The sequence below is a fragment of the Symsagittifera roscoffensis genome, unplaced genomic scaffold (assembly GCF_963678635.1).
Source record: "Symsagittifera roscoffensis unplaced genomic scaffold, txSymRosc1.1 SCAFFOLD_1083, whole genome shotgun sequence".
In the NCBI taxonomy this organism is placed as follows: Eukaryota; Metazoa; Xenacoelomorpha; order Acoela; family Convolutidae; genus Symsagittifera; species Symsagittifera roscoffensis.
In genome coordinates, this window is record NW_026970728.1 from 1 (window position 1) to 11163 (window position 11163).

The following is an 11163-nucleotide window of genomic DNA, read 5'->3' on the forward strand; positions in this document are numbered from 1 at the left end:
AAAAAAACACCCCAGGCATATATGTTCCTCAGTTTCTTCGAAAATCGGAAAAACAAAAAAACGATAGAAATGGTTTAGTATAAAGCACTTATTGGATTTTTCTTCCTCCCGCTTCCTAACGTTGTTGTAGCATTAATAATGCACTAAATTTTTGCTTTGAGATGCTAGAAAGACGCCATAACAAAATCTGAAAAATACGAATCGTGTGCGTCTCCTATGAGACATACAAATGAGATCTCTATATCCCCTATAATTCATACAAATGCGTTTTGAGGAGAGTTTCTAATCAGTTTAATATTGACCAAATTGAGATTTTGAGCTTTCCCAAAACACTATAAAAACCATAAGTTTTGAACAAAAAGCCGGCCAAAAATTGTGCTCCCCCTCAAATCAAGCGTATATTGGTGCCAACGTCGGCCATAGAACATTTTTCAGTATTGGTCAGCTAAGAAATCAGTATGGGGAGGAGATGTGGCAGTCACCGCTACCTTCGTTTGCCTAGGGACATTTTTATACTAGTCTGACCTGAGTCGGGATGAAGTGTGAAAACATCTGGGTGGGAGAGAAGATAGTAAGTCACAACTCCATTGTCCAAAGAGTCCGCGTCAGTGGCGTTCACCTGCAAAATCATAAGAACAGCACTTAAATACTATTCAAAGATCAAAGAAGAAGGTTAATGTTTTTAAAGAGTCGAGAAAAATTCGGCTCATGTGAACGATCGATCTATACCTGAAATATATTGCGTGCCCGATTTGTGTGAGGGGGGTTGTTCATCACGCACACACACACACACACACACACACACACATCAGCCACAAGTTTTGGGCCACCACACATGTGGCCGATGTCTGTGGTCTGTGGTAGGCCAAAAAATCTTCTAAGAAAGCTGTTTGTGACCATAAACTTCATATAAATTACTAAGCAAGCATGTCTCCAATGATCAATCACCTCGCAAAAAGTTGATTGTTATTCTGATCCAGATGTTCAACTTAAGCAAAAAGGCAAACTGATTTGAAAAATTTCAAGTTTCATAGACGGAATCGGTTAGCTGAAAAAACGAAACATCATCCCAAGTTCTTACACGGGGTAATGAGTTCACGGAAAACTTTAAAATTTTCTTAAGCGAGTTATTCAATCTAAGAAAAACTTATATCGAAGACCGAATCGGTGTGCGACAAATTTTTTCGAAGCAACCTATTAATTTAATTCGTAGTTCGAATAGAATCGCAAAAAGTTTAAGTTTTTCTAACCAAGCTATTCAAGCGATGAAACTTTAAAATATTTCAAGTTACTTCATGAAGCGAATCGCATAGTGAAAAGTTGAAGTTTTTGCGTTCAATAAATGAAAATAGGGGAGCGGTGGTGAAGTGGTTACGTCTCCGCCTCTCAATCGAAAGGTCGGATGTTCGAGGCCCACCATGATCCGTGCTCGTTGCTTGAGGGTGAAGCAACATAACCCAGCCCAGAAAAATAACCAAAAAAAAAATTGCATGTAGCTCTTAAACAGGGGCACAACAGCGGTTCGCCGTGATGAGCTGTACAGCTCTTGTGTTGGTCCTTCCCCCGTGGATAAAAATAGTCTTAAAAATCCGAAATTATTCCTGTGATTTCATAGAGCGCGACCGGTCGGCAAAAAATCAAGCAAGCTATTCAACAAAGAAAACTTGAGTTATTTTCAATAATTCTAGCAAAGAAATCAATTCGAGAAAACTTTAGTTTTCCTTAGGCAAGCTATTCAAGCTAAGATACTTTCAAAAAATTTCAGACGTAATAATTTTTCTAAGCAAGCTATGAATTAATTTGAATTATTTGAAGTCATTTCAAGAAGAGCACCGCATTGCAAGATTTCGATTGAAAAAATTCACGCAAAAAACATTGAAATACTTCAAATTGGTTCTTAGACCGAATAATTTTGAGAGAATTTTGAATTTTTTTAATGCAAATTATTCAAGTAGAGAAACTTCGAAATATTTCAAGTTGTTTCGAAGAGCAAATCAGTTCGCAAAATGTATTAATTTTTCTCAACCAGCTTTTCAAGCAATGAAACTTAGAAGTATTTGAAAATATATCATACAGCAAATCGGATCGCAGAAAATATTATTTTTTTAATGGAAACCTTCAAACCATAATAAAAGCTTTCAATAGGTCAAATGTTAAGTTTGCCTAAGCATGTTATGAAACTTTGAACTTTTTCAAGCCATTTCATATGCAAATTGATCGGCAAAAAATCAAGTTTTCTAGAGCAAGCTATTTAGGTTATAAAAACTTGAAAGTAAAGTAACCATGAAATATTTCAAACTATTTGTAAATAATTGACTCAAATGGAAGGCAGAAAGATAAAGTTTGTATTGAAACCATTTAATCGACAAACTTTGAAAAAGAAACAACTTGTTTTTAGAGACCAAAATGTTTTGCGAAAAATTGAAGTTTGTCTATGCAAGAGATGAAACCTCAAAATTTTTCAAGTTATTTCATAGATAGCAAAAAAGCTAGTTTTTTGGACGCAAGCTATTTAAGCTCTGAAAGTTTGAAATACTTTCTAAGTTACTTCATGAAGCGAATCGCGTAGCAGTAAGTTTTTGCAGTAAGTAATGCAACTCCGAAACTTTTCAATTTATTTCATGAAGTTTATTGAAAGTTTTCTATTGGAGCCAATCAAGCGACAGAAGTTTGACATACTTCTTGTTGTTTCAAAAACCTAACTGGTTTGCAAAAAGTTAAAAATTTTCTGAAGCAAGTTATTCAAGCTTTGAAACTCTGAAATAATTAACAATACCTTTGAACAAATAGGTTCAGAAAAGTTGAATCAATTTTTATGCAAGCTATTCAAGCGATGAAATTTCAGACTTTTTCAAAATATTTCAAGTCAAATAAGTTCGATACAATCTTAATTTTTATTAGCAAACTGAAATTTTGAAATATTTCAAGTTATTCTATGAAACGAATCGGATAATGAAAAGTTCAACTTTGCTAAGCAAGCTATTCAAGTTTATTTAGATCTCAAAGTATATCACATCGAATAGGTTCACAAAAATTTAGGTTTTTTAAATTAAAAAGCAGTTATGAAAGTTTGAAACGTTTTAATTTATTCTATGAGGCGAAGCAAATGCAAATTTTTCAATTTTCTTAGGCAATCTATTCAAGTTATGAAAATTTGTATTATTTCTAGTTATTTTATGAAGCAAATCGGGTATTAAATATATAAGCAAACTTCTATTCAAAATAGGCTAGCTAATTTTTCTGACGCAGGCAAGTTTTTTTATAGAGGATGTGGAAATTTTTATTTTGAAGCCATTCAAGCGAGAAAAATTTGATATACTTCGAGTTGGTTCAAAAATCTAATTGGTTTGCAAAAAGTTAAGGTTTGCAATTGGTTTCTTAAGCAAGCTTTTAAAGCTTTGAAACTCTGAAATAAATAACAATATTTCAGACCAAATAGGTTCAATAAAAGTTGCATTTTTTATGCAAGCGATTCAAGCTATGAAATTTTTTGTCATAAGTTGAAACATGGCATTTGTTTTTCTGTCATTCGTTTAATATATAAGAAGTCGTTAATCGATAGTGCTTCCTGATTTTAAATTTTCAAGAAACACTGGCAGGGCATATCAGCCAAAATTGACCTTTTGAAAAAACTATTCTAAAAATTCAAAGCAAAACTTCAGAAAATTAGATTTAATTGCAAAAAAAATAAAACTGAACCAAAAAAAAAAACGTTTTGAATAGTTCTATTGTGAAACTCGGTGTATGATAGCGTATTAATATTTAATCGATTGAGTTGCTTTTGAAAAAAACAGGACAAAAGAACAGATTGCGGAGGGCGTAATTTATTCATACTTCAAAACACTTTCTTCCTCAGACGCTACGTCTCTTTATGACTGTGCAAAATGAACCATGAAAAGGTATATTGACTGAAGATAATGAAGATTATTTAAGGCAATGAAAATCTCTTTCAGTTCGTATTTTAAGCCCATATACCAGGTCACGGGAGGAGCCATTGTCTATTTACGGTAGCTCCTGCCCAATTTTAGGCAACCACAAATAGCACCAGCATAAAATTATCTTAAGCATAGCCAACAGACAGTTGGAAAGAGTCGATGAACGCAATTTAACAGAAAAAAAATCTCAACTTTCGAATTTGAAACAAAAAATAGATACCCTTAAAGCTCTTTGATTCTAGAACAATTTTTGATAGGCTCTATTTCGATAAAACCAACCCAATTTGAGCAAACTGGATCAATAACTAAACTTGTCATTTCACTGTGAAATTCGAAAATTAAATTCAATTTTCCAAATTAGAAGTCGATCACGTTTTTTGTGATCTCAATACTTTTGCTGTTCAATAGTGGAGTTTGCCTTCCTTTTAAAAAAGGAAATGAAAAGGAAATGACTGAACTTAGAAAGAAATCAAAAGTAAAACCGCAAAAAAGTAAGTTTGAGCCTGAGCAAATTTTCAGACTATTCGTGAAAAAAAAACGAAAAAAAAACATCGCGACCTACATAAGAGTCTGAACAATGTTCATCGAATCTTAAAACTAAAAAGCATATATGTTTCTGAAGTAGTTTTGGATAATTAGTGTTTGAGAAAAAACATTCATTTCTCAGCAAATTTAGGTGACGTCTTTTTTCTTAAAAATCAAAGAAACACCCATGAAGCCGAGCACTTAGCATCAAAATATCCATACAATGAGGATTTTAGCTATTGATTTCCTTGTAGAGTAGAATAGCTATATCTGTTGACTTTTTCAGTTCTGAAAAAAAATTGAATATAACGACTTCAAAGTCCCTTGAAAAAACTCTTTGTTACACCAACGGTGAACTTCGTGGAAGAAAAGCAAGATTTGAAAAAGCCTGAAGTCATGAACACAGTAAAGGCTTGGAAACAATCAGCCTTCATTCTCCTGACAATAATACTGCGGTTGCCTATTAGTTTTACGCCCCAAGTCAAAAACCTGTGTTCCAATCGCCCAATTTTGAGAATGGAATAGACACCTTTTCTTTGAGCACTGGAAGGCCCATAAATACTTAACTAAGTGAAGCGAAAATGTTTACTTTACAATAGGAAGGTACTTGGGGCTCATATAGACAACAAAGAACTCAAGTTATTTTTAACTGAAATCAAATTTACCACAAATAGTAAGCTTGCGACGGAATGTTAATCAAAGCTCTCCAAGCTATAACAAACAAATTAGCAACCAAGCTATGACAAACAAGAAAACCAATATTTTTTAACCAATATGATTCTGGAATGTCAGCTTTCTGAAATTTTTGTTACAAAAAAGAGACCGAGTTCTTTCAACGACAAAAACACTATACATTTCTGATTCTACATTAGCTTGTGATTTTGACGTTTGAATTGTCTAAATAGTCTTGATAGATTCAGTGCTTATTGTGCATAGAAAACTGGAAGAGAAATTCATTTTCATTCGTTCGCCAGTTTTTATCCAAAAATTAACTAAAGTGTTCAAGGTCATCCCGACAACAATTGCATCAAAAATAATTCAGAAAGTTTGATATTCGTAACCAAAAAAAAAATGTTTGATAGAATTGTTAAGTTTATCTGTAAGCTACTCTGCGAGCAAAACTAGTACATTTGAGAAGAATGCGTGGAAAAAAATAACAAGTTTTGCTCACAACACGCAAAGAGTGTACGACATTACTTTCTGGGAAAAACGGGGCTAAAAATGACCAAAAAAAGGACTCGCTGTAGGTGGAAACATTTTTTTGCGAAAATTTTAGACCTATTCCTGAAACAGAAGGAAAAATAAACAAGACTGCTCGTATCAGGGCGAAGCCCTGAATGTTCCGACTGCCTTTTAAGGTTTTATGGAGCAGTAATAACATAAAAAAATTAAATGTAATGAAATAAAAAAAAATTTTAAATTGAAATTTTTTATGAAAATCATCCCCCCACACGCCATTCAAAGTACAAAAAGATAAATTTAGCTCCTTGTAACATTCAATTATGGCAATTAAGCTTCTTTCAACCAATTTTGAAAAAATTCCGTCAAAAATGGCTAGTTAAAAAGTCGAAATTTGTCTGAAGAAAAAAAACCAACCCCGAGCACAAATATTCCGTTACTTTCATATCGAAAGTCGGGACAATTATTTTATTAAAATCGAAAGAGAGGCATCGGTCGAGATCTTTAATTCTGATTCTTTTTTCAATTGAGTCCATGCTGACAAGCCTATAGTTTGTTAACAGCGACATAGATTTAAATATGGAAATATGGTGCATATAAATGCAGATCAGACAAAGTTATCCCTCTTATCCAGGCGCAATTGGCACATTTTGGACACATTTCATATGGTTTTGACAGCCAACTTCAACTCGTATCAACTTCGATAGCACCAGTAGTACCTGCCTAAAAGTATTTGAAGTGACAATGTGCTTCAATTTTCTATCAGGTTGACGTTTTGTGTGCATCAAACAGATATATAGTGAACCGAAAGGTGCATCAATTAGTCCATACAAATACGTTTTTAAACTTCCAAAAAAAAACAGAAAAAATGTCCGTAGAGTTTCTGGTAAACTTCGGTTGAAATCCTTGTCTGTTAATTGAACGTAACCGGTTAAGTTAGTCCGTCTTTCAACCTCTCGTTGTCAATTTGAACCCTATGTGTTACCGGGGTGATTAAATCATAAACCAATATGTTAGTAATGACAAAATTACTCCAGAGAGAAGAGAATGAAATTTGATCACAATTTGCGATTAAGAGTGACGTTTAGTTGGGAGGGTGGGGAGTAGCAAGGTGGCATGAAGTTGGAATCTAGTGGCTAATTATATCTCCAAAAGCCCGATTTGAGGAACCCAGACCTCATAAAGGAACCCATTTTCGATTACTGATAAGAAACAACAGCAGAGATAACATTTAACATTTGAAAAACAAAATAAAAGCCCAGCCAAAATTGTTTGGTCAACTGTTCGTGCATACATGTGTGAGAATTCATTTTCTAGTCGTGTGCGGATTTAGGGGGAAAACGCCTCAATTTCTTCAAGATTTTGAATCCGTCACTGTCGTGAAAGAAGAAGACCGCGCCAGAAGAATGCAAAAGGAAACTCAAGTCAAAAGGAACGCAAAACTTTCCAAAAACTCTGCTACAATATGGCATTTTTGACATATTTTAAGCATAAGTTTGCCTGTGGCACAAAATGCTTCTTTTAGACAGTTTATCCCAGGGCTGACAAAAGAACGTTTTTTTTCTCTACTAAAAATGTATGAGCGTTTAATACATCTTTTAAACCCACCCTTCACGATACAAACTAAATAACATCCGCTAACGAACAAATCAATTGCGAAATCCAAATTTTTGGTCGCTAGCCAAAACTCAGATTTAACGCCTAGTGCTTGAACATTTGTTTTTCGATTCCATCAGAATTCCAACTTCAAATTGTTTTCGACATACGAGCTGTTCGACTCTCTTATCAATTGACTTGCAAAAAATTAGTTGTTTTTCTGATCAAGGTATCCAAGCAAAGCAACTTTGAGCAATTTCAAGTTAAACCATATCGCAAATCGGTTTGAAAAACTGCTCCATAGAACGAATCGGTTCCCAAAAAATTGAAGTTTTTCTAAGCATGAAACAAATCGGATGGCGCAACTTAAGGTTTTTTTATGGAAGCTATTCAAGCAAAAAAACATGAAAATATTTCATGCTGTTCCATAGAGCGAATCAATTGGCAAAAAATTAAAGTTTTTTTTAGAAAGCTACTCAAGCTAATAAATGAAATATTTCAGGTTACTTTACAGAGCGAACTGGTTCGCAAAAGGTTCAACAAGTTTTTCTATACAAGCTATTTAAAATTTGAAATTTTTAACATTTCCAAGTTATTTCATAGACAGAAAAAATTCGTGAAAAAATTGAACCTTTCTAAGCAAGTTGTTAAAGCTACGAAACTTTAAAAAATTCAGAGTGATTCAAAAATTGAATCGGATAGCAAATTGTTTTTCTGTTGAAGCTTCTCAAGTGATTTCCAGGTTTCTTCTTAGTTTTTTATTTATTATTTTTGCGCGAGCTAATGGAGCAAGGAAGTTTGACAAACCCAAACTATTTCTTAGACCGAATAGTTTTTGCCACATATTGAAGCAAGCAGTTCAAGCTATGAAACTTTGACATAATTCAAGATATTTAATGAAACAATTCGTTTCAAAAAAACTTGTCTAAGCAAGCTCTTCGAAACTTGAAGCTATTCGAAACTTTGAAAACTACAACCTTTTCATTTTATAGACTGAGTTGGTTCGCAAAAAGTTTCTTGGTTTCTCTCAGCATGCTTTTCAGGCTATGAAATTTTGACTATTACAGGATATTTCATAAATTGAACCGGTTCGCGAAAACTTTTAATTTTTTTCAAGCAAGCTATGAAAATTTGGAGTATTTCAAGTTATTTCTTGGACGAAATCGGTTAGCGAAAAGTTTCAGTTTTACTAAGCAAGGTTTCAAAGCTATAAAACTTTGAATAATTTCAAGTTATTTCATAGACCGAATTGGTTCGCAATTTTTTTTTCTTTGCATGGAGGTTGATATTTTTGAAATGAATCGGTAAACGCAAATTTTTAGACAAAAATTTAGGCAAGTAATTTCTAGCTTTGAATTTGCAATTAGTTCATCTTCCTCTAAATGATTCTTAAACGTTACGTTCGATAGCCTTTCAAACCTTGTCTCCTAATAATTCTTAAGCATTGTGTTCAGTTAAACATTTCCTTTATAGTCCATTCAGATTTTCATTTTAACATATAAAATTTAACTGGATTGGATAATTGTGCTTCACCCTCAAGTAACAAGCAACAATCGTGGCAGTCCTCTAACTAACTTTTTCTTCGGTAAATTTGTGCTTTGATTGGTTCTGTATGTTTTCGTAAATTGTTAAAACTTTTCGGTAAATTGTTTCTTGTTACTCCACATTTTGTGAATTGGGTTTGATATAAAACGATTGACAAATTTTGCAAAACCTTTGAAAGCTCTTTAAAAAACACTTCTACCCAAAATTTTTAAAACCAACCTTTCAGACACAATATAGGAATCGCTATGACACATAGCTATGCCGAAAAAATATGCGCTATGCATATAAACTAGGAACGACGCTCGCTCAAACTCTCTTGCTTCAAGGAAGCATTTTAGTTCAATTTTATATAAATTTGATCTTTTACATGAAATTAGATCTTAGATCTTTTACATGGCTTGACAAGTTTTGTGAACAATTTTTTCAAAATTCATTCGCAACTAGCCTGTAGTGCGAATTATGTGGTTTTTTGAAATCAACAGCAAACTGTTTTTTCAAAACTGCTAGGCGGAAATCAACAGGCAATACCCGTTACACCAGATAAAATGAGATTGTCATAATTTTTACTTCCTCATTTTTAGCTGATTTTTATCTACTCTTCTTGATCTAATTTACGTCCCTTGCCGTTCCTCCAGCATGTGACTTCCCACCCACGCTTACATCCCTCCCAGCTGCTTACTCCTCCTCGTTTACACCCCTTCCCCGTTTACAACCCCTTCCCCACCTTCCCGGTGTTTACAAAAAATAGGTTTAAATTTCTAGAAGACTGTGAGTATAGCAGAAGTTGTTGAAAGATTTGCAAATAATTTTCAGAAAAAAGAGAATATATTCAATTATAATAGATTTTAACTGAATTATAAGATTTTATAACGGATTTAAAGGATTGTCTTTTTAAAAAAATAAATGATTATAATAGCAATACAATCAAATTCATGATCTAAGTTTGCAACAAAAATGGATTATTATGACCTTTTAGACAATTTTTTCCATTATAATCAATTTTCATCCATGAAACTCCGGTGCGGCTATGTAAGCAGTTTCAAACATCTTCAGACGTCATAACTAACCATGAAAAACCCCTCGTTACACTATGAAAACGTTGTTTATTTCAGATGTTTTTGATTTCCATATACTTTTTGTTGTCCATATACTTTTTGTTCCGTTTTAAGTTTCGAATTTTATTTTATTTTCCTGTATCGACAAAAACTGCAAAACTATGAAGCTAGGAAGAAAAAAAATCCTCCCAGAAACTCAAAAAAATTCAAAACTTGGCGATTTGAAAAGCTTGTAAAATCCTCACAACTCATCCGCAAGGGAAAAGACTAGAATACAAGTTGTTCAGCTGTTCACGGAGAACCGCTGTTGTGCCTTGTTTAAGGTTTACTTGCATTTCTTTTTTTTTCTGTGCTGGGTAATGTGACCTCAACATCAAGCAATGATTCAAACTTCATGCACACAGAAGTCGAATAGAGCAAATAGACTCATCTAATTTATCTAACCAGATGAGACTGACCTTGAAAAAAGAGAAGGTTGGGTCGTGGTCTTCTGAGATGGTAACTGCGAAAGGCGGATGGAAGATGGGCGCATTGTCGTTTTCATCCAAAATCCGGATCACCACATTCGCAAAACTCATTCGGGGACTCTCGCCATTCACGGGCGAGTCTTGTGCCATCACTACGACATCAATGTGCCTCAAGGCCTCAAAGTCCACGTCTCGATTTAGTTTCAGCGTTCCATGCTTCTCATCAAGTGTTACGTAATTCTGGGGACTCGAGTCGTAGATTACGTAACGAACGTCACCGTTCGGCCCTTCGTCTGCATCGGTTGCTCGCACTTTTCCGATGACAGTGCCAATTTTAGAGTTCTCGGGTAGGACTAGTTGCACGGCTTGATGTTCGAAAACAGGACTGTTGTCGTTTTTATCCTTCACTCGGATTTTCACATTTTGATCCGAGTAGAAGTATTCGCCCGAGGCGCGAATCGCCGACTTCGTATCGATGGCACGAACTGCGAAGTCGATAACATCATTTTCTTCCCGGTCAATTTTTCCTCTCGTGTAAATTTCACCCGAAATGGGGTCGATGCAAATGTTGACGAGGCAACCAGCAAATATAACGTATCTAAACATCATAGAGGAAATCAGTTTTAAAATTTGATTTTCTTTCATATTTAAAAATCTGAACAACGGACGCTGAAAACTCTTTGTAAAGGACGATAGATATAATATCTAGAGCACTAAAACTAAGAAAAGGCAAGTAACTCGTTAGCGTTTATCATAAAAAACTTCAAGCTCGCAGCATCGTTTTGAATTAGAGACTACAGACAACAGTAAACGGATTTGTGCTAACGGCAAAGATAAACATTTTTTAGTCTATACACATTT

General features: G+C 34.2%; 1 protein-coding gene across 1 annotated transcript; it reads right to left on the bottom strand.

Annotated features, from left to right (window-relative positions):
* Positions 1-525: 525 nt before the first annotated feature.
* LOC134855931 (protocadherin-16-like) lies at positions 526-10900 on the bottom strand (the record flags this gene model as incomplete). The annotated part of the gene is given in 2 exon segments (XM_063872313.1): positions 526-619; positions 10294-10900. Coding segments are annotated over 2 exon segments (701 nt in total), but the record flags the coding sequence as incomplete, so codon positions are not given.
* Positions 10901-11163: the final 263 nt, after the last annotated feature.